Here is a 24,157-nt window from a genome sequence, read left to right as displayed (position 1 = left end):
TCCTCCTCCTCCACACCCTCCTCCTCTACCTCCTCATCCACACCCTCATCCTCCTCCTCCTCCTCCACACCCTCCTCCTCTACCTTCTCATCCACACCCTCATCCTCCTCCCCCTCCTCCACACCCTCCTCCTCTTCCTCCTCCTCCACACCCTCATCCTCCTCCTCCACACCCTCCTCCTCTTCCTCCTCATCCACACCCTCATCCTCCTCCTCCTCCTCCACTCTCTCCTCCTCCTTCTCCTCCTATTCAACATGATGATGAAGATGCAGACCTTCATGATTATCCACTCCCACTTAGTGAATAAGACATAGATTTTCTCTTCCTTACGGCTTTAATAACATTTTCTTTTCTTGAGCTTACTTTATTATAAAAACATAGTACACAATATTTTTATAAAATATGTGTGAATCAACTGTTGATGTTATTGGTAAGGCTTTGGGTCAATAGCAAGCTATTAGTGTTTAAGTTTTGGGGGAGTCAAAAGTCCTCTGTGGATTTTTCACTGCATGGGGGGACAGTGTCCCCATGCCCCGAGGTGTTCCAGGGTCACCTGTGTATGCTTCAGATCTGCACTACCCAACAGCCAAACCACTAGCCACAAGTGACCATCTAAATTTAAAATTACATCAAGTAAAATTTAAAATTCAGTTCTTTAGTCACACTCACCACATCTCAAATGCTCAACAGCAACCCTGGCTAGGGACTGCCCCACTAGGTAGCACAGAGAAGAAATATTTTTATCCCCACAGAAAGTTCTGCCGGCAATGCTTTCCAAAAGTCTTTTCCCCTCCCGGTTAGCTCCCCTCAAACAGTAGTTTCAAACACCAACAAGGAGAACTTTGGGGACTTGAAATCTAGACTGCTCAGAACTTTAACAAAAGACAGGTGAGACAAACCAAGAATAACCTGTATTGACTTTGGTATAAATTCTCATGCTCTGAAGCCATGACAGTGTGCTGTGGTTTGAATGTCTGTCCCTCCAAATTTCCTATGTTGAAACCTAATCACCAAGGTGACGGTATGAGAAGGTGTGGCCTCGGGAGGTAACTGCAGTGTGAGGGCTCCACCCTCATGAATGGCCTAGAAAAGGGCTTGAGGCAGTAAGTCCCGTCTCTGCCCTTTTACCAGCAGGTGGGGACACCCTGTGAGGACATGGTATTTGTCCCCTCTGAACGACATGCCCCAATCAAGTTGCCACCTTGGGAGGAGAGACCAGACCCTCACCAGACAAATGAACCTGCAGCGTTACTGTTCTTTATGAATTACTCAGTCTCGGGTATTTTGTTAGGTCAGGACACACAGACTAATACAAGGGTACATGAAAGAATTGTGACAAATGACACAGTGACTTCCAATGTCACCAACACCCACATATTCTGCATACTCCATCAGGAAAACCCTTTTTTCTTTTTTGAGACAGGGTCTCACTCTGTTGCCCTGGCAGGAGTGCAGTGGTGCAATCAAGGCTCGCTGCAGTCTCAACCTCCTGGGCTCAAGCCATACTCCTACCTCAGCTCCCAACTACAGGCGTGTGCCGTCTACAGGCGTGTGCCATCATGCCTGGCTAATATTTTTAATTTTTTGTAGAGACAGGGTCTCACTATGTTGCCCAGGCTGGTCTCAAACTCCTGGACTCAAGCGATCCTCCTGCCTTGGCTTCCCAAAGTGTTGGAGTTATAGGCATGAGCCACTGCAGTTTGGCAAGAGAAACATTTTATCCAGAAACTGCCAAGCTAAGATAAGTCATATAAATAAGATTTTTTGGGGGAATATAAGAATTATATCTAATTACTTGAATGTGCTGAATTTCAGTAACTTTTGTTTCTGCACAATCTGTCAAAGATAACAGAATATATTAGACCCATAGCACAGGACAGAATATGCTTCCCATTATTTTAATGAAATAGTTTTTAAATGAGTGAATAAAACATCATAAACTGTCAGAAAAAGTAACCTAATGAAATGAACAAATACCTGTACTCCTAAAAAGGCCATCATGATGGAGTTGATGGTGCCCAGGATGCCCTCAGGGTCATAGGCCACCTCGGTGTGGTAAAGCACCTTAACAAACAGAAGCAGAAGGCAGCACTCATTCACTGACCCGAAAACACACACAAACAGCTCCTAGACCAAATACAAACCTGAATACACTCCAGTACACCATGGTTTTCTGTTTTTAGTGCAGAAATTCATTGCTAACCTATAGGTATAACAGGCAGAATGCTTCTGGCTAAGAAAGTGTGCGGTGTGGACACTCAGCAGGGAACAGAGATGCCCAGGGACAAGCCACGGTCCAGCAACCACCGTGATTGCAGCAGGGGCAGCAAATAGCACTGGCCCCAGGCCTTGTGACATGACGCCTCCCTGACCAGCTTCAAATGCAATGCACGTACCTTCCTAATTTCCAGATTTATTCTTTTTAGTCAACCCTACTGTAGCATCAACAGCTTCCTATCTTCTTTTAAGGCAAATAACATTTTAAAATATGTATCTTTCTTATTATAAAGTAAATGTTACTGCAGAAATTGTAGAAATCTGGAAATGAACAGTGTAATAGGTGCTGTCATGCACCCCCAGAGCCCTCCAACCCTTTCAGCACGGAAGCCTTCATTCCTCCAGCTGCTGGAAGTATTCATGACCACAGCTCTCAGACAGGGGCCTCTTCTGGATCTGCCCTTGACTGAAGACAGCTGCCTCTCCAGGGATCAGCCTTTTGCAGGGGGCCTTCCGCACCACCGGGGGTAGGAAGGGCCCAATCCCTCGCCTCAATTCAGAACAACTCTGCAGCGCCTCCCCGGTGCCCCTGGGTCCTTTGTTGGGGCTGCAGTGCAAGTCAACTTCTCCCTCTGCACAGTCCTGCCTCCTTCATTCCCCTGCAAGGACTGCCTGATCAACTTCCTGCATGTGACCCTCTGTCTCAGGGTCTGCTGCCAGGAAATCTGACCTGAGACGTACAGAAAAGCACTGTGCTATGATCATTTACACAATGCATTCTCACTTTTTTTTTTCCTTAGAGAGACGGGGTCTCACTATTGCACAGGCTGGTCTTGGACTCCTGGGCTCAAGCAATCCTCTCGCCTCGGCCTCCCGAGTAGCTGGGAATGCAGGTGTGAGCCACTGTGCCCAGCTCCACATTCTCACTTTAAAATCCAAAATAATTATACACACTGCCATACAGTGAACCCTAAAGTCATTAAGTTAGCAGACTTTTCAAACAAACATCAGTTCTCAGTGCATTTTCTTAAATGGGCACGGTTTAAAGGTGGCTGGCTTGTTCTACTTTCCTTCACTTCTGAAAGCCTGAGCTCCCAGTTCTAAGCAAACTCACGGTAGAAGATGGGTGCTGGTAAAGGTGATCGTCTCCCAGCAGCAGGCGGTCGATGTAGCCCGCAGCTCCTCCAGTGCAATTGGGATACTTGCCAAAATCTCCAATGCCCCCAGGACCAAGATAACCACTAGGAAAGCAAAAACCATGTAAATGACAAGACCTCAGAAGGGCAAACAGAGGGACGAGAATGAAAAAACCTCAGGCTGGGCACGGTGGCTCACGCCTGTAATCCCATCACTTTGGGAGGCCAAGGCGGGTGGATCACCTGAGGTTAGGAGTACAAGATCAGCCTGGCCAACATGGTGAAACCCTGTCTCTACTAAAATACAAAAATTAGCCAGGCATGGTGGTGTGCACCTGTAATCCCAGCTACTTGGGAGGCTAATGCAGGAGAACTGCTTGAACCTGGGAGGTGGAGGTTGCAGTGAGCCGAGTTCATGCCACTGCACTCCAGCCTGGGCAACAGAGCAAGACTCCATCTCCCAGAAAAAAAAAAAAAAAAACCCCGACCATGGTGTATATTGGCTATGTATGCAGCCCAGTTCAGAGAGCCCCAACATGCGCCAGCGAAAACGTCCCTCTGGCTCATGCACGCTCACCAATAAACTGCTCCCACACTGTGAAGGTGGGAGGCCCGATTTATATTCAAGATGACCCTCACACCACCCACAGGGAAATCACTCCGGACACATGCCAATCTCCTCTCCCCATGCAAAGCAGGCCTCAAAGGAGAAGGAAGAGGGAAAGAGAATTCCTCTGACTTGAGACTTGTGAAAGCCCAGAACCTCTGACTGGGCAGAACAGGACATGCACAAGGGATGACTCCCAGGGGTTCGCTTACGTAGGGCACCCAGGGACTGGCAGGAGGAATGTCAAGCCCAGCCACAGGCCTTCCAGTGCCAGGATGAGCAGCCACTGAGGCCAGCTGCATGTGATGTCTCGAAGAGAAAGGCAGCTCCTCTCCTGAGCGGGGGCAGAAAAATAAAAAACGCATGAAGTAAATGCAAATAGAAGGGGACTAAGCACGTCTTTGGGAAATTCCCAGTGACTCTTTTCTTGGCCATTTTGGCAGTAATACAAAAACTTACTGACTATGCGTTATGTTCTCCAGATGTTCCCTCTCCATGAAATCTCACAGCAAAACACACATTCAAAAGAAATCAGCAGGCAATTCTATTCCTACACCCAAGAGAACTGAAAACATATGTTCACACAAAAACTTGTACACATACACACAGGAACATTGTTCACAACAGCAAAAAAGGGGAAACAAGTCAAACGTCCACCAACTGATAAATGGGTGAGCAAAATGTGGTGTATCCCTAAAGCGGAACCTAATTCAGCAATTTTGGAAAGAAGTGCTGACACATGCAACATGGATGAACCTCAAAAAGCATGCTAAATGGAAGCAGTCAGACACAAAATGCCACATGTTATATGACTTCGTGTATAGGGACTGTCTTAGAGCAGGTACATGTGTAGAGACAGAAAGTAGGCTGGGGTTGCCTGGGGCTGGGTGAGTTCTGACGTGGGGAGTGACTGGCGGTGAGTGCAGGGTTCTTCATGGGGTAAGGAAAACCTTCCAGAATTATAGACTGGTGACAGCTGCACAACTCTGAATAGAGCAAATATCATCATATTGTACACTTTCAACATGGGATTTTTATGGTACACGAATTATACATCAATATACCTGTGATTTAAAAATTAAAAATAAAATTTTTAAGTAAGAAAATGAAATTCAAACTTTTGGATCTGTGTGGTTGAAACAAGAAAGGGTGCAGCCCACCTGTTCTTAGTGTCCCACTGAACCCCTCACCCTATGGTGATGTCCTGGGATGTGCCTCTGTGGACCCTCAGGTCCCACAGAAGGGCTGAAAATGGCAGCTTTGATATCCATGGCAGACCAAGCTCCGTGCCCACTCATGCATATCTCACCTCTCCTTCACCTTAAGGACACAGCCAGGGGACACATTAATGACAAGGGCAGAGGGGGAAAGAGCAACAATGACTAAAACGCCCCGCAAAGTAGATAATGAACATTACAGGAAGCACCCAGAGAACATGGGATTCAGTGATGAACTTGCTAGTTACATATCTTGAAAGAAGCTAGAAGATAACACAGTTTTATTAACTGATTGTTGAATAGGACCCCAAATGGAAGATTTTAAACATTTCCTTCAGAATTTTTGTCACTAATGGTGGGTGGGGGAAAGAAGTAACTGTCACCTGGGTAAACTCCACCTAGCAATTTATAGTAAGAGAGGAAGTAAGCACAAATGAGATGGGACTCTGACACACTTCTGATAAAGAAGCAATGCAAATAGCCAAGCACAATACCGTCACTCTCCCATGCCCTACCTGGGGATCACCCTCAAAATTGAATTTTACAGCATTTGAATAGATACCAAAACGTTACATGAATTTTACATATATATATATATTATGCTACAATGAAATTGAAAAAAATTGCAATAATGTCCCATGAGACTGAACCAGCAAACTGGATGCTGGTGGTATTATTTAATACCATCAAGAATGGGGACAGGTGGCCAGGCACGGTGGCTCATGCCTGTAATCCCAGCACTTTGGGAGGCTGAGACGGGCGGATCACGAAGTCAGGAGATCGAGACCATCCCGGCTAACACGGTGAAATCCCATCTCTACTAAAAAATACAAAAAATTAGCCAGGCGTGGTGGCGGGCACCTGTAGACCCAGCTAATCGGGAGGCTGAGGCAGGAGAATGGCGTGAATCTGGGAGGCGCTTGCAGTGAGCCAAGATTGTGCCACTGCTCTCCAGCCTAGGGGACAGAATGAGATTCTGTCTCAAAAAAAAAAAAAGAATGGGGCCAGGCATGGTGACTCACACCTGTAGTCCCAGCATTTTGGGAGGCTGAAGCCGGTAAATCGCTTGAGCCCAGGAGTTCAAGACTAGCCTGGGCAACAAGGTGAAATGTCGTTTCTACAATAAATACAATCATTAGCTGGGCATGGTAGTACATGCCTACAGTCCCAGCTACTCAGGAGGCTGAGGCAGGAGAATCGCTTGAGCCTGGGAGGTCGAGGCAACAGTGAGTTGAGATCATGCCCCTGCATTCCAGCCTGGGTGACAGAGTGAGACCCTGTTTCCAAGAAGTAAATAAAAAAGAATGCATTTGAAACTAGCAGAAAGGACTGTGCATGTTCCTGACCCAAAGAAATGATAATAACTGAGGTGATGAATTTGATCATTATACACTGTATGATACACAGGTATCAAAATATTACTCTGAGCCTCATAAATCTGTACAGTTATTACGTATCAACTAAAAATAGGAGGAAAAAAGAATGCATGTGATTACTGTCTGCTGACAAATTTGTTAAGAGGCTAGATCTCATGTCATGTGTATCTTACAATAAAAAAATTGATATAAAGATTAAATAAAATAATGAAAGTGAAAATCAGAATGTATTTGATTAGCAGATGTACAGTATTGCACACAGAAATTTTAGAGGTTCTAAAAACCATATCCCCCTTTGTTCTCCCTTTTTTAAAAAAAAAACACTGTTGGCCGGGCGCGGTGGCTCATGCCTGTAATCCCAGCACTTTGGGAGGCCGAGGCGGGCGGATCACGAGGTCAGGAGATCGAGACTACAGGGAAACCCCGTCTCTACCAAAAATACAAAAAATTAGCCGGGCGCAGTGGTGGGCGCCTGTAGTCCCAGCTACTTGGGAGGCTGAGGCAGGAGAATGGCGTGAACCTGGGAAGCGGAGCTTGCAGTGAGCCGAGATCACACCACTGCACTCCAGCCTGGGCGACAGAGCTAGACTCTGTCTCAAAAAAAAAAAAAAAAAAAACACTGTTTTAGCTGGGCATGGTGGCTCACACCTGTAATCCCAGCAATTTGGGAGGCCGAGGCAGGAAAATCACCTGAGTCCAGGAGTTTGAAGCCAGCCTGGGCAACATGGTGAGACCTTGTCTCTACAAAAAAAATAGACAAAATTAGCCAGGCATGGTGGTGCGCTCCTGTAGTCCCAGCTAATTAGGAGACTGAGGAGGGAGGATCACTTGAGCTTGGGATGTTGAGGCTTCAGTGAGCCAAGATCACACCACTGCACTCCAGCCTGGGCAACACAGCAAGACCCTGTATCAACAACAACAAGAACACAGTTTCTGGCCAGGCATGGTGGCTCACACCTATAATCCTCGCGCTTTGGGTGGCCAAGGCAGGAGGATCACTTCAAGCCAAGAGTTAGAGACCAGTCTGGACAACATAGTGAGACCGTATCACTACACAATACATTTATTTAATTTTTAAAAAGTTTTTCTTAATTAAAACATGGTTTCTCACCGAGGCACAACGTTCAGGCACAGGTTTAGCAAAGAGGAGCTCCAACACAGCAACCACAAAGTATGTCACTCCCAAGCGCTGCAGCACACCAGGAATGCGCACCTTGTCCCAAGACACTGTGGAAGACACAAGTTAGGTCGAGTGTTAGCCAAGACTTCTTGTCTCATCCCAGGGCAACATTATTTGTTTCCGAAAAGGGAAGACATACCTATATTGCATCTAAGCAAGTCTTTTTTAAGCTCTTGGACATGGAAATATATATGGTCAAGAGACATGGGCTCAGCCCAGCTTCCAAAAACAGGCCAATCCCTCTTAATACAGGGAGAGTCAGTCAGGGACATGGCTCAAACTCAAAACAGGAAGCTGCCCTGGTGGCAGACTAGGATAAGAACCAAAGCGTCTTACTCAGGTGTGGTGGTAAAGCCAGGCCTGCGCCTGACTCTTTCCTATTAGGAATTTGCAATCAACCTGCACGTCCGCCAGGACCTTGCAGGCCCAACACAAGCCACTCTCCTTGCCCTACCCGCTGCCCAGCTGTATCACCACAAGAATGCCACTGACCAACACTCCCTGCCCTACCTGCTACCCGACCATATGACCAGAAGAACAGACCTGATAACAAACCCTAAAATGAATCCTACTGGAAGCAGTGGTTCCCTTTTTGGAGTTCCACCAAGGCCACATTCATATGAAACACCATCTGGAAGTGACCTCCACTTCTTGCTAGTGCCTATAAAAGTATGTATTGCCTGAGGGCTCCATTTGGCCATTGTCTAGACACTTGTGTCCTCTTCTGCTTGGCTCCATTTGGCCATTGTCTAGACACTTGTGTCCTCTTCTGCTGATGACAGTGCAAGGCCCTTGAGGACAGTGACTAGTGCCCTCCTGACTCTGATACTTGTTGAAAGCAGAGGGTTCACATGCCTTCCCTCAGCTCTGCTGTCCCTGCACACCACTAAACTAATGACAAAGATATCACTCCTTCCAGAAACCCAGCTGCCATACAAGTGCCAGTGAAGGTGGATTCGTGAACTGCCGCACACTATTGAAAGCTGATGAAATCACATTAGCAGGGGGCAAAGTTGGAGACCAAGGCAGCCTGGTCTGGTCCCTGCTAGCCTCTCACTACACTCAGATGATCCAGAGAAAACCTTCAATTGCTCTTGGCCTCAGACTTTTCCTTTGTACAAGAGAAGAGTGTGAGTAGTCTCAGAGGCTCCTCCCAAGTCTAAAATTCAAAAATAATAATAATAATGCTCACAGTTAGACAACCATTGTATATACTTTCCCAATAATTACCCTATTTGCAGGCACCTGAGATGGAAGAATTGCATTTCTCTCAAATTACAACATATAGTTTCCATATTTCAACCTGAATATATATAACAGAGGGAAAAAGTACTTACATGGACCAAGGCAATAATTGGGATTCACAATGATAATTCCTATGCAGATTAACAGGAAACTCCTCCATGCAATCTTCCCCAGCAATCTGAATTTTGAACATCCCCGTTGCAGTATAGAAGTCATTGATAGAAAAATGGAAGATCCCATAATAAATACAAACCTAAAAAGAATCCAGTTATTAATAGGTGGCCATTTCCAATTTTTTTGTCTATGTATCAGTAACATTTTAGAATATGCTATAAAAGAGAAGCAACCATAATTTGTTTAAAGTAGCCAATTACTGAAATAATACTGAGCTAACAGTAGAGGAATTGCTCAGAATATAGCCCCATGGGGCTGGAAGGTGCACCTTCAAGTCCTGTCTTAGGAGAACATTTCTTTAATATTAAATGGAATTTCCAAGGACAACCCTCCCATTTCGTTATCAAAAAGAAATGATGATTCGATGCCACAATAATGTCTCCAAGTAACTAGACATTCACTAGCACACCCTCAAAGCCCTTGAAAAACAAACAGACATTTCAATCATTTCTATACACACTTCTGCGCCTGAAAGAAAAATGAAAGCTTACTTTTATTCTCTCCATTTAGTCTGAGTCATACACATTTTTCCTTTCTTTTCTTTGACCAAACTAAATTATATTTAAAAAAAAAAAAGTTAGAATACTGATTTTTCTAATTGCTTGGCAACAGATCACAGAGATGAAAATTTGCTTTTGCTGCATTCCTTGGTGTCTCTGGGAAAAACTGAAAGCCTTTCCTCCAAGATCTGGAATATGACAAAGATGCCTGCTTTTCACCACTGTTATTCAACATGGCACTGGAAGTCCTAGCTAGAACAATCAGACAAAAGAAACAAAGGGCATCCAAGTTGGAAAGGAGGAAGTCAAAGTATCCTTGTTTGCAGATAACATGATCTTATATTTGAAAAAACCTAGACTCCACCAGAAAACTATTAGAACTGATCAACAAATTCAGTAAAGTTGCAGGATACAAAATCAACATACAAAACTAAGTAGTATTTCTATATGCCAACAGAAAACAACCTGAAAAAGAAATCAAGAAAGTAATTCCATTTCCAATAGCCACAAATAAAATAAAGTGCCTCAAAATTAACTTAACCAAAGAAGAGAAGGATTTCTACAATGAAAACTATAAACCACTGATGACAGAAATTGAAGAGGGCACCAAAAAATGGAAAGAAATTCCATGTTCATAAATTAGAAAAATTAATATTGTTAAAATGTTCATACTACTTAAAGCAATCTACAGATTCAATGCGATCCCTATCAAAATACCAATAACATTCTTCACTGAAATAGAAAAAATAATGCTGAAATTTATATGGAACTACAAAAGACCCAGTGTAGTCAAAGTTATCCTGAGCAAGAAGAACAAAACTGGAGGAATCACATTACCTGACTTTAAATTATACCACAGAGCTATAGAAACAGAAACAGCATGGTAGTGGCATAAAATTAGACACATAGATAGTGGGACAGAACAGATAACTCAGAGCTAAATCCATACATCTATAGTGAACTCATTTTCGACAAAAGTGCCAAGAATACACATTGGAGAAAGCACAGTCTCTTCAAAAAAATGATGCTGGAAAACTGGATATTCATATGCAGAAGAATGAACCTAGACCTCTATTGCTCAGCATATTAAAAAAAATCAAATCAAAATGGATTAAAGACTTAAACTTGAGACCTCAAACTATGAAACTAAGAGAAAACATTTGGGAAACACTCCAGGACACTGGACTAGGCAAAGATTTCTTGATTAACACTCCACACAAGCACAAGTAACCAAAGCAAAAATGGGCAAATGGGATCGTATCAAGTAAAAAGCTTCCGCACAGAAAAGAAGACAATCAACAAAGTGAAGAGACAACCCATGGAATGGGAGAAAATATTTGCAAATAATCGATTAACAGCCAGAACATATACGGAGCTCAAACACCTCTACAGGAAAAAAAATCTAATAATCCAATTAAAAATGGATTAAAAGGCCGGGCTCGGTGGCTTACACCTGTAATCCTAGCACTTTGGGAGGCCAAGGTGGGCAGATTAACCTGAGGTCAGGAGTTCAAGACCAGCCTGACCAACATGGTGAAACTTTGTCTCTACTAAAAGTACAAAAAAATAGCCAGGTGTGGTGGTGCGTTTTTTTTTTTTTTTTTTGCCCTAGCAAAAAAAAACTCGGTGTGCCCTAGCCTCCCGAGTAATCCCAGCTACTCGGGAGGCTAGGGCAGGAGAATCTCTGGAACCCAGGAGGCGGAGGTTGTGATGAGCCAAGATCATGCCACTGCACTCCTACCTGGGCTACAGACCAAGACTTAGTCTCAAAAAAAAAAAAAAGACAAAAGATCTGAACAGACATTTCTCAAAAGAAGACATACAAATGGCAAACAGGAATATGAAATGGTGCTCAACATCATTGATCATCAGAGAAATGCAAGTCAAAGTTAAAATGAGATATCATCTTACCCCACTTAAAATGGCTTTTATCCAAAAGACAGCAATAACCAATGCTGGTGAGGATATGGGGAAAAGGGAACCGTTGTACACTGTTGGTGGGAATGTAAATTAGTACAATCACCATGGACAATAGGTTAGAGGTTCCTCAAAAACTAAAAATAGAGGTACCGTATGATCCAGCAATCCCACTGCTGGGAATACACGCAAAAGAAAGGAAATCAGTATATTGAAGAGATACTCCCATCTTTATCGCAGCACTATTCACAATAGCCAAGATCTGGAAGCAAACTAAGCATCCATCAACAGACACTTAGAAAAAAAATGTGGTGCATATACACAATGGAGTACTATTCAGCCATAAAAAAGAATGAGATCCTGTCATTTGCAACAGCATGTATGGAACTGGAGAACACTATGTTAAGTGAAATAAGCCATGTGAAGACAAACTTCACATGTTCCACTTATTTTTGGAGCTAAAAATTAAAAAAACTGAACTCAGGGTGATAGACAGTAGAAGGATGGATACCAGAAGGGAAGGGTAGTGGGGAGGGAAGGAGGGTGGATGGTTAATGAGTAAAAAAATACAGCTGGATGGAATGAATAAGATCAAGTATTTCATAGCACAACAGGGTGACTACAGTCAACAATAATTTACTGTACATTTAAAAATAACTAAAAAATTATAATTGGATTGTTTATAACACAAAATGGCAAATGCCTGAGGAGGTGGATACCCCATTTACCCTGATGTGATTATTATGTGTTGTATGCCTGCATCAAAATGTTCATGTATACCATAATATATACTTGGATATACCCACAAAAATTTAAAATTTGAAATAAAAAATAACAATAATAAGGCTGATACTACCTGCTAATGAGGGAGCAATGTCACTCAATACATCATAACAAAGATACAAATTCCACATCACATAGGCAACGTCCCTTCACAAGAATAAGAAGCCATGAATGGTCAGAGACAGAACTGAATTACTCAGCTGTTCTTTTAAATTTTAGTTTATGACTATCATTGCCCACCTACAAATGTATTAGCATTCACTGAAATCAATATACCATAATTCTTTAGGAAATAGGATTTTATAATTATTTTCGGGATTAATGGAACTGAACTATATGTTCAGAATTTATAATTTCCTACAAGGTTTCAGGATCTGGTATATCATATCTACACTAACAAAATATTCCCTACAAAATCACTTTTTTTTTTGAAATGAAGTCTTACTCTGTCACCCAGGCTGGAGTGCAGTGGTGCAATCTCTGCTCACCACAACCTCCGCCTCCTGGTTTCAAGCGATTCTCCTGCCTCAGCCTCCCGAGGAGCTGGGATTACAGGCGTGTGCCACTGCACCCAGCTAATTTTTTGTATTTTTAGTAGAGATGGAGTTTTACCATGTTGGCCAGGCTGGTCTTGAACTCCTGACCTCAGGTAATCCGCTTGCCTCGGCCTCCCAAAGTGCTAGGATTACAGGCGTGAGCCACTGCGCCCCGCCCAAAATCACTCTTTTATACACACATGTGTAGGCACTGTGTCAAGTATGAGAACTATCCAGTAACATGACTTTTGGAAGGATTCCTAACCACCTAACACATGCCCGTGTCAGAGAAAGGCTCCAGCATCATCTGTAAAACAGGAGATTGGAGTCAATCTGTGGAAGAGAAGAGGGCAGACCGCCAACTCACCACGGGAACACGAGGTCAGCCACCGTCAGCCCTGCAGAACAAGTACAAAGCATAAGCAAAAGGACTCTAGAATACAAATACCTCCTAAATCTAGTGTGGACTTCATTACACACCGGTATAGAAAATAAACTCAGGGCCAGGCGCGGTGGCTCATGCCTGTAATCCCAACACTTTGGGGGGCCAAGGCAGGCATATCACGTGAGGTCAGGAGTTCAAGACTAGCCTGGCCAACATGGTCAAACCCCATCTCTATTAAAAATACAAAAATTAGCCGAGCGTGGTGGCAGGCGCCTGTAATTCCAGCTACTTGGGAGGCTGAGGCAGGAGAATCGCTTGAACGTGGGAGGAAGAGGTTGCAATAAGCCAAGATTGTGCCATTGCACTCCAGCCTGGGTGACAAGAGTAAAACTCCATCTCAAACAAAAAAGAAAAGAGAAAGAAAGTAAGTAAACTCATAGGTCAGGTGTGGTGTGGCTCACACCTGTAATCCCAGCACTTTGCGAGGATGAGGTGGGAGGATCGCTTGAGCCCAGAAGTCTGAGAGCAGCCTGGGCGACAGAAAGAGACACCATCTCTACTAAAAATTGTTTTAAAAAACTAGCCAGGTATGGTGGCGCACACCTGTAGTCCCAGCTACTCAGGAGGCTCAGGTGGTAGGATTGCTTGAGCCCAGGAGGTTGAGGCTGTGGTCGGCTGTTATCACACCACTGCAATCTAGCCTGGGCTACAAAGCAAGACTCTGCCTTAAAAAAAAGAAAGTAAACTCACAAACTCTTCCTTGAAACTCTGCAACCAAGCACTGGGTCTGGCTAGGACACTTCCTATGAACATAACTAGACACAGGAGAACCGAACTAGAAATATGTAGACAGGTTTGTTATCTTTAAGAAGCACTAATCCATTCTTTTTTTTTGAGACGGAGTCTTGCTCTGTGGCCCAGGCTGGAGTGTAGTGGCGCGATCTCAGCTCAGTGCAAGCTCCGCCTCCCAGGTTCACGCCATTCTCCTGCCTCAGCCTCCTGAGTAGCTGGGACTACAGGCGCCTGCCACCACACTGGGCTAATTTTTTGTATTTTTAGTAGAGACGGGGTTTCACCGTGTTAGCCAGGATGGTCTTGATCTCCTGACCTCGTGATCCGCCCTCCTCGGCCTCCCAAAGTGCTGGGATTACAGGCGTGAGCCACCGCACCCAGCTGCACTAGACCATTCTTAAAGCAACTACCAAGCCAGACTTACAGCTATTATTCACCACAACTCAGACCAATCCTAGTTCAACACCATGTCAAAAAAGACCGTAAGTCCTAGAAGACAGAGCCCCCAAGAGCATTGTGGCTGTAATAAAAGGTATATCTAGAATATGACCATGATCATTTACAACCAAATCCATAACATATTCTGCAGAGTCCCTCAGTCCCACAGCAGAAACTTCTAGAGTCTGTTATTACAGTGAAGCTTTACAGATCCACAGCACACAAAAGGAAGAACAAAACTAAAGGGCTCACAGAATCATCATCTACAGGTCTCCCTAGAGAGCAGGAGTTCAGTGGCTCAGAAGAGGCTGCTGGGGCTCATTTTCGGAGTTTCTGGGGAGAATGCTGAGTGATTCTCCTACCCTGAAGCTCTGTGAAGGATGTATGTAAGCAACATTACTTTTAGGAAATATCTTACCATTCCAGCTTGCGTGTTTGAAGTACCAATATTTTCCTCCTCCATAATTGACAAAGACCATGAATATGAGAGCAATCCTAGAAGAAGCCAACAAAGAGAAGCCTTTCAGGGTTTGCTATGTGAAAAGGAAGGGCTGAACTGAAGACACATTTATACTCACAAGGTGCAATCATGCAACAATGTAATTCTACTGAGCATTTTATTACACAAGATGAGACATCAAGGCCAAGAAGCGATTATTTTCTAATCATTGCAATTAGGACCATGCACTACAGTTCTTCATTGCCAACATTGCTAACATGATGTCTTAACCAAAGTTTATACTGCTGTCTTAAACTATGTAACTTGAAAATATAGCAAAATATTTCCAATAACTCAATTTTGAGCTAATTATTTAGATGTCTCAGGTTAAAGAACTCTAGTAGGAGGCACACAGCCAGCTGAGTCAGCAAGCTTAGAATTCCAATCTTGGATCCTTTTCTGTCATTAGCCATAAGACCCTGGGCAAGGTTCTCATCAGTAAACAGTGTGCTCATCTGTAAAAGAAAGTACCCTAACCACATGTTACTTTTAAGGAGAATGACTTATTTTACAGCAGCTAACCAGTGCCCAGCATATTTTAGACACTTAATAAATGTTAGTTCCTGTCTATCTGTGACTATCTTATCTCAAAAAGTAGCAATGGAAATCTGAAAGACAGAGTAATAGATCCCAGATGTGCTACTGTTTGAGGCTAACTGTGCAGAAGGCTGAGGGTGCTGACCTTAGGTGTCAACAGGCTAATTTGGGAGACTCTGTAACCCAAGTGCCTGCAATCAAACCCTGGCTTTCCTATTTGGTACCTGAGTGACCTTGGGCAAGTTGCTTCACTTGGCAGCACAATTTCTTTTCCTTTTAATGTGAATTGGGCATTTAAAAGTATATATCTCATAGGATTACTAAGATATTAAATAAATGAAGGCGACTTAGAACAGTGACTGGCACATTATGAGAACTCCAAAATTGTTAGCAAGTTTCATTATGATCATATTGTTCTTACTACCTGCTTCCAATCTACCTGCCAGGGCACTCAGGGCTCTGGTGCGACTGGGGCAAAGTTATAGGGTTGTCACTAGAGTTCAGAAGGCTTCAGTATGTAGAAATAAAAGAGTTGATACCTGTATATTTATTCTTAGCTATACAGTTTTTAAACTTTATTTTCAGATTTCAGTCCTGGCCTTTGTTCTTCTCCCAGGGCTATGGGTTTGCTAGCATGAGGGCCTGATACTCGAGTCGCTCTGCTAGCAGCACAGGATCAGCCCTCCCTCTGCCACATGCTGGTGTCTCCTCACTAGACTAGTGCATCTTCTGAGCCGTCAAGCTACTGACTGGACATGAGGTACAGTCTGTAGCCCCAAGTAACAGCCACTTGCCCAAATAAAAATGCGCTTCACTCAGCAGACAGCATATCCAAGTGGACACTGGCTCTAGCCTCATCCACTACTCCTCTGTCAACACAGACACTGAGGATCACGATGGTCTTCCAGACTGGAGAGGCTGCAGACTTTACTTTTACATCCGAGAAATCCTTCCTAGCCTAGAAAGTAAAAGATATGTAAAAGTCCTTAAAAGCTAAAAGTGTGTGTAGGTATAATTATGTAGTCCTGTGACTACCTGCACCCACTGTGCTATAGGGATGCCCACATACCCTCTGAAGGTGTCCACGCTGCGGAGGCGGGGCGGCGGGGCAGACAGATGCCACACTGCTGGCTGGACATCACCATCTAGAGGGTCTGTCCTGCTGGGAGATCCCAGCTCCTTCAGAAAAAAAGAGAGAAAGATGACAATTCATAATGCTAAGGAGTAAATTTCATTTTGTCATTTTTTGATTTATTTTTTGTTTTGTTTTGTTTTGTTTTTTTGAGACAGAGTCTCACTTTGTTGCCCAGCCTGGAGTGCAATGGCATGATCTTGGCTCACGGCAACCTTCATCTCCCGGGGTCAAGCGATTCTCCTGCCTCAGCCTCCTGTGTAGCTGGAATTACAGGCATGCACCACCACGTCCAGCTAATTTTTGTATTTTTAGTAGAGATGGGGTTTCATCATGTTGGTCAGGCTGGTCTCAAACTCCTGACCTCATGATCTGCCCACTTCAGCCTCCCAAAGTGCTGGGATTACAGGCGTGAGCCACCGCAACCAGCATCATTTTTTTATTTCTTTAGGAAAGAATGTGATATAGTAGACATCTAAAAATAGTGTAGAAAGCTAAAAAATAGTTTTTCTGCAGGCGCAGTGGCTCACACCTATGATTTCAGCACTTTGGGAGGCAGAGGAGGGCAAATTTCTTGAGCCCAAGAGTTTGAGACCAGCCTGAGCAACATGGTGAAACCCTGTCTCTACAAAAAATATAAAAATTAGCCAGGTGTGGTGGCACACACCTGTAGTCCCAGCTACTTGGGAGGCTGAGGTAGAAAGAGCCCAGAAGGTTGAGGCTGCAGTGAGCTGAGACCGCGGCACTGCACTCCAGCCTGGGCAATAGAGTAAAATCCGGTCTCAAAAAATAAAAAAGTTTTTCTAAACAATACTTGGATTTCCTTTTGTAAAGATCCCATCTAGAGGTCTGGTTTTCTACTCTATCAGCTTTTCCTGCCTTTTACTGAGTTTGCCAGTGGCCACGTTGATAAATGGTACCAAAAAAACTAGTCCATAAGTACATCTAGCACAAGCACAGAAGCCAACATCTCCATAAATGAGCCTGAATTTATTAACAAAAATTTAATGACATATTTAAATCATCAGAGGAGGCCATCAGCATTCATAGATTCAATATTGTTGTCTCTTATTGCTGTTTTAACCTTGACACTCTCTACTTAACTAGACTGATTCAACAATGCTGCCTGCAGAGTGAAAAATATCTCTACCTCCGGTATCCAGATAGAGCAGAATGTTCCAACGTCACTGAAGCAAGAGAAGGGATGGAGCCCTTCCCAGCAGCTGAAGAGAGGGCTGCTCTCTATTAGGAATACAGGACCTATAACCTGGCCTTCCTCAATATAAATAGAAAACTGGACAATAATGATTAAATAGGAAACTATAAATTCCAAGTTCAGAAAACCACCTGGGCAACACACTATGCATCTCATAACTTACAGAATTGATGAGGCGATCAGTTTCTCGAGAACTTATGGCTTTAGAAATCCAACTGTTAAAGTCATCCAAACTGAAAATAAATAAAAGGCTCAATTATTTTATTTTCATTGGCAGAATTTTTTAAATGATCGGATATTATATTGAAATAAAATTAAAGCTCATATTCTATATTACTAATTAAACATTCTAAATATTTTTTAACAATATAAAAATAGAAATCACAGTTTTCAGCGGCTCTACTTATAAATGCTCAACCCTGACAGCATAGTTTCCTCATCAATAAAACAGGAATGATGACAGAGCTTTCATTAAAGACTTGAGAAGGTAAATGAGATAACTGTTTCCCATGGCTGGGATTCTCACTAATAATACTATTAAAATTAAAATAGCAAAAAGTTGGAAACGACCAAATTTACTCAAAACAAGGATGACTAAACACAGACTATGACAGCTGTGTGATAGGATGTGATGGAGCCATGAAAGTAAAAGAATGTGGGCTCTGCCCACACAAAGAAACATGAAGATGAAGATATAAACTATTAGGCCAGGCATGGTGGCTCATGCCTATAATCCCAGCATTTTGGGGGGCCAAGGTGGGTGGATCACTTGAGGTCAGGAGTTCAAGACCAGCCTAGCCAACATGGTGAAACCGTGTCTCTACTAAAAATACAAAAATTAGCCGGGCATGGTGGTACACGCCTGTAATCCCAGCTACTCAGGAGGCTGAGGCAGGAGAATCGCTTGAACCCAGGAAGTGGAGGGAGGTTGAAGTGAGCCAAGATCACATCACTGGACTCCAGCCTGGGTGACAGAGTGAGACACTGTCTCAAAAAAAAAAAAAAAAAAAGATAAACTATTAAATACAAAAAGCAAAAACCTATTCAAATAGTTAATGTACTGGGTTCTTTTTTAATATGGTTGCTTTAATTCAAAAAGAAATCCAGGCCGGGCAGGGGCTCATGCCTGTAATCCCAGCACTTTGGGAGGCCGAGATGGGCAGATCACGAGGTCAGGAGATCAAGATCATCCTGGCTAACAGGGTGAAACCCCATCTCTACTAAAAATACAAAAAAATTAGCCAGGTGTGGTGGCGGGCACATGTAGTCCCAGCTACTTGGGAGGCTGAGTTAGGAGAATGGCAGGAACCCGGGAGGCGGAACGTGGAGTGAGCCAAGATGGCACCACTGCACTCCAGCCTGGGCAACACAGCGCGACTCTGTCTCCACAAAAAAAAGAAATCCAGATGACATTAAATTGATTCACATGACTAACAAAAGATAAATATATTAACTGCTTTTTCTTAAAAATGAGATTTCTACCTGCAAAAAAAATCATTTGAAAAGTATACCCTACCCTGGCATAAACAAATTATTCAGTGCATAGGATTTTTTCCCCTTTTATTTTTTGGTCATGAACAGTTCAAGCATATACAGAAGCAGAAAAACCAGTACAGGCATAGCTCGAGACACTGTAGGCTTGGTCCCACACCACCACAATAAGGCCAATATCACAATACAGTGACTCACATAAATTTTCTGTGATGCAGTGTACATAAAAGCTATATATTACACTATATTATAGTCTATTAAGTGTGCAATACCATTATGCACAAAAAGACAGTTTACATACCTTAATTTAAAAATGCATTTCTAATAAACAGTTAATGATTATTTGAGCCTTCAGCAAGTCCTAATCTTTTTGCTGATAGAGGATCTGACCTCCATGTTGATGGTTGCTGAGTGGTCAGGGTGGTGGCTGCCAAAGGTTGAGGTGGCTGTGGCAATTTCCGCAATCAAGACAATACAGTTTGCCACATTAACTTTTCCTTTCACAGATTTCTCTGTAGCATGCAATGCTGTTTGATAGAATCTTACCCACAGTTAGACCTTCTTTCAAAATTAGAGTCAATTCTCTCAAACTCTGCCTCTGCTCTATCAACTACATTTACGTGATATTCTAAATCCTTTGTTGTTATCTCAACAATGTTCACAACATGGTTACCAGGAATAGATCCCATCTTCAGAAACCACTTCCTCTGCGCATCTATAAGAAGCATCTCCTCATCTGATCAAGTATTGTCATGAGATTGCAGCAATTCAGTCACATCTTCAGGCTTCACTTCTAATTCTAGTTTTCTTTATTTCCACCACATCTGCAGTTATTTCCTCCACTGAAGTCTTAAACCCCCGAGTCATCCATGAAGGCTGGAATCAACTTCCTCCAAACTCCTGTTAATGTTGATAATTTTACTTCCTCCCATGAATCACAAATTTCTTAATGGCATCTACAATGGTGAATCCTTTCCAGAAGGTTTTCAATGGACTTTGCCCAGATTCATTGGAGGAATCACTATCTATGGCAGCTATATAGCTTTATAAAACCTATTTTTAAATAGTAAGACTCGAAAATCAAAATTACTCCTTGATCCATGGGCTGCAGAATGGATATTGTGTTAGCAGGCATGAAAACAACATTCATCTGCCTGTACATTTCCACTGGACTTGCTGCATTGTCAATGACCAATAATATTTTGAAAGAAATATTTTTTTCTGAACCAGTAGGTCTCGACAGTGGGCTTAAAATAGTCAGTAAGCCATGCTGTAAACAGATGTGCTGTCATCCAGGCTTTGCTGTTCCATTTATTAAGCACAGGCAGAGGAGACTTAGTACAATTCTTGTGCCCTAGGATTTCCAGAATGGGTAAATGAGCATTGGCTTCAACTTAAAGTCACTAGTTGCATTAGCTCCTAACAAGAGAGTCAGCCTATCTTGTGAAGCTCTGAATTCTCCTTCCTGACTTTTAAAAGTCCTAGATGGCATCTTCTTCCAACAGAAGGCTGTTTGATCTGCATTGAAACTGTGTTGTTAGTGTAGCCACTTTCATCAATGATCTCAGCTGGATCTTCTGGATAATTTCCTGCAGCTTCTCCATCAGCACTTGCCGCTTCACCTTGCATTTTTATGTTATGAAGACGGCTTCCTTCCTTAAACCTCCTGAACCAACCTCTGCTAGTTTACAACTTTTCTTCGGCAGATTCCTCACTTCTCTTAGTCTCCACAGAACTGAAAAGAGCTAGGGCCTTGCTCTCGATTAGGCTTTGGCTTAAGGGAATAGTCTGATCCTCTATCGAGACCACTCAAACTTTCTCCATATCAGCAGTAAGGCTGTTTCATTTTCCTTTTTTTTTCTATTTATTTATTTATTTGATACAGAGTCTAGCTCCTTTGCCCAGGCTACAGAACAGTGGAGCAATCTCAGTTCACTGCAACCTCCGACTCCCGGGTTCAAGCGATTCTCTGGCCTCAGCCTCCAGAGGAGCTGGGACTACAGGCGCACACCATCATGCCCAGCTAACTTTTGTATTTTTAGTAGAGATGGGATTTTGCCATGTTGGTCAGGCTGATCTCAAACTCCTGACTTCAAGCAATCGTCTGGTCTCAGCCTCCCAACATGCTGGGATTACAGGTATGAGCCACTAAGCCCAGCCTGTTTCACTTTCTTATCATTTGTGTGTTCCCTGGAGTAGCACATTTAATTTTCTTCAATAACTCTCACAACTTGGCTAACTGTTTGGTACAACAGGCCCAGCTTTCAGCCTGTCATGGCTCTCCATATACCTTTCTCACTAAGCTTAATCATTTCCAGCTTTTGATTTAAAATGAGAGACACGCAACTCTTTCTTTTACTCAAACACTTAGAAGCCATTGTAGGGTAATTAATTAGCCTAATTTCAATACTGTTGTTTCTGAAAGAATAGAGAAGCCCAAAGAGAGGGAGAGAAATGGGGGAACAGTCAGTGCGTGGAGCAGTCAGAATACACTCAACACTTACCAATTAAGTTCACCATCTTATATAGGTGGGGTTGATGGCATCCCAAAACTATTACAATAGGAACATCAAAGATCATTGATCACAGATTACCATAACAGATATAATATTAATGAAAAAGTTTGAAATATTATAATGATTACCAAAATGTAATGTAAAGACAAGAAGTGAGCACATGCTGTCGGAAAAATGGTGCCAACAGAGTTACTCAATGCAAGCCTGGGCAACACAGTGAGAACCTCATGTCTACTAAAAAAAAAAAAGAAATTATAGTGGTGGTACATGCCTCTAGTCTCAGCTACTTGGGAGGCTGAGGTGGAAGGATTGCTTGCACCTGGGAGGTCAATAAGGTCAGTAAGTGTTGAGTATGTTCTGACTGTTTCCCCATCTCCCTCCATCTCTTTGGGCCTCTCTATTCGTTCAGATACAACAATATTGAAATTAGGCCAATTAATTACCCTACAATGGCTTCTAAGTGAGTAAAAGAAAGAGTTGCACGTCTCTCACTTTTTTATTGTTTGACATGGAGTCTCACTCTGTCACCCAGGCTGGAGCACAGTGGCGCAATCTCAGCTCACTGCAAACCTCAACTTCCTGGGTTCAAGCAATTCTCATGCCTCAGCCTCCCAAGTACCTGGGATTACAGGCGTGCACCACCACACCCAGCTAATTTTTCTATTTTTAGTAGAGATGGGATTTCACCATGTTGGCCAGGCTGGTCTCGAACTCCTGAGCTCAAGCGATCTGACAGCCTTGGCCACTCAAAGTGCTGGGATTACAGGAATGAGCCACCATGCCCGGCTGCATGTCTCTCACTTTAAATCAAAAAGGCTGCAGTGTGGGAGGTCAAGGCTGCAGTGAGCTGTGATGGCACCACTGCCCTCCAACTTGGGAGACAGAATGAGACCATGTCTCAGAAAAAAAAAAAAAAGAATTGCTGAATGCAGGGTTGCCACGAACCTTTCATTTGTAAAACATGCAACATCTGTGAAGTGCAATAAAGCAAAGCACAGTAGCAAAGGGTTTGCCTGAATAATGGATCTCCATCATCCAGCTTCCACAAGTACCTACACATGGCCAGTCTTACTTCATCTGTCCTCTCACCCACTGTCCCTCATTCCTGCCTTAGATTGTTTTTCAGAAAATCCTAGACGTCATATAATTTCAGGCATAAATACTTCAGTATGTATCTTTAATAGATACGGACTATTTTTATATCTAAACATAACCACAATACCCTTATCACATTTTTAAATGTTAGCAGTAATTCCTTAATATCGTCACATAGCCAGTTCAGTTTCCCTGTCTCATACATGTTTTTACAGTTCAGTGGTTCGATTCAGTATCCAAACATAATCCATACATCCAAGGCATACATTTGCAATTACTCTTTTTCCCTCACAACTCAACTCTCATTTCTAGTTTATTCAACATGGATAACATCACCATCACATGCAAAATGTTAAAACAGACACATCTAAAGAAGTGTGGCCAGGCATGGTGGCTCATAACTATAATCCCAGCACTTTGGGAGGCCGAGGCAGGTAGATCAGGAGGTCAGGAGTTCAAGACCAGCTTGGCCAAGATGCTGAAAACTCATCTCTACTAAAAATACAAACAAAAAGATTAGCTGAGTGTGGTGGCACGCGCCTGTAATCCCAGCTATTCGGGAGGCTGAGGCAGAGAATTTCTTGAAACACAGAGGCAGAGGTTGCAGTGAGCAGAGATCGCGCCACTGCACTCCAGCCTGGGCAACAGTGAGACTCCATCTCAAAAAATAATAATCATAAAAAAAATAAAGAAGGGTGAAAGGGAAAAGTTAAGAGTTTTTAAAATGAAACAAAAATACTTAATTTTCTTGTTCATGCCTGTTGCCTAAGTGAAAAGAAGGGGAGCTCTTTATTCTCTTGACTTTTTCTGGTTGTTTTTTGGCTCACAGTCATCTGAACCTCCCTGGTTGTGTTGGAAAACCAGGGGGCGAGGAATAAGGGACTCCTGCTTTATCAAGAAGAGTATTCTGCCCGCAGGCTGGAAGGGCAGCATCATGTGCTGAGTAGTTTCAGTTCCACATGGGGCAAGGTGGAATTTCTTCCCTTTGAAAATGCTTGATCTCAGCTATCAATTACTTTTTTTTTTCTTGAGACTCCCCAGCTGGAGTACAGTGGCACAATCTCAGATCACTGCAACCTCCGTCTCCCAGGTTCAAGCAATTTTTGTACCTCAGCCTCCCGAGTAGGTGGGACTACAGGCACCCATCACCACACTTAGCTACTTTTTG

At 43.1% G+C, this 24,157-nt stretch overlaps 1 protein-coding gene across 1 annotated transcript in view; it reads right to left on the bottom strand.

The window, feature by feature from the left end:
- Window positions 1–24,157, bottom strand: part of HGSNAT (heparan-alpha-glucosaminide N-acetyltransferase) — a 45,118-nt gene that overhangs the window by 4,847 nt on the left and 16,114 nt on the right. The window contains exons 6-14 of the mRNA XM_011957099.1: window positions 18,051–18,120; window positions 16,609–16,718; window positions 14,922–14,998; window positions 13,256–13,286; window positions 9,071–9,231; window positions 7,665–7,780; window positions 4,173–4,294; window positions 3,332–3,458; window positions 1,978–2,064 (exon numbers count right to left, since the gene is read on the bottom strand). Coding sequence (XP_011812489.1) covers window positions 1,978–2,064; window positions 3,332–3,458; window positions 4,173–4,294; window positions 7,665–7,780; window positions 9,071–9,231; window positions 13,256–13,286; window positions 14,922–14,998; window positions 16,609–16,718; window positions 18,051–18,120 — 901 coding nt within the window. The remainder of the gene's footprint in view (window positions 1–1,977; window positions 2,065–3,331; window positions 3,459–4,172; window positions 4,295–7,664; window positions 7,781–9,070; window positions 9,232–13,255; window positions 13,287–14,921; window positions 14,999–16,608; window positions 16,719–18,050; window positions 18,121–24,157) is intronic.

The sequence above is a fragment of the Colobus angolensis genome, unplaced genomic scaffold, assembly GCF_000951035.1.
Source record: "Colobus angolensis palliatus isolate OR3802 unplaced genomic scaffold, Cang.pa_1.0 Scaffold433, whole genome shotgun sequence".
Lineage (NCBI taxonomy): Eukaryota > Metazoa > Chordata > Mammalia > Primates > Cercopithecidae > Colobus > Colobus angolensis.
Note: the sequence above shows the minus strand (reverse complement) of the source record. Positions and strands in the feature narration are given on the sequence as shown.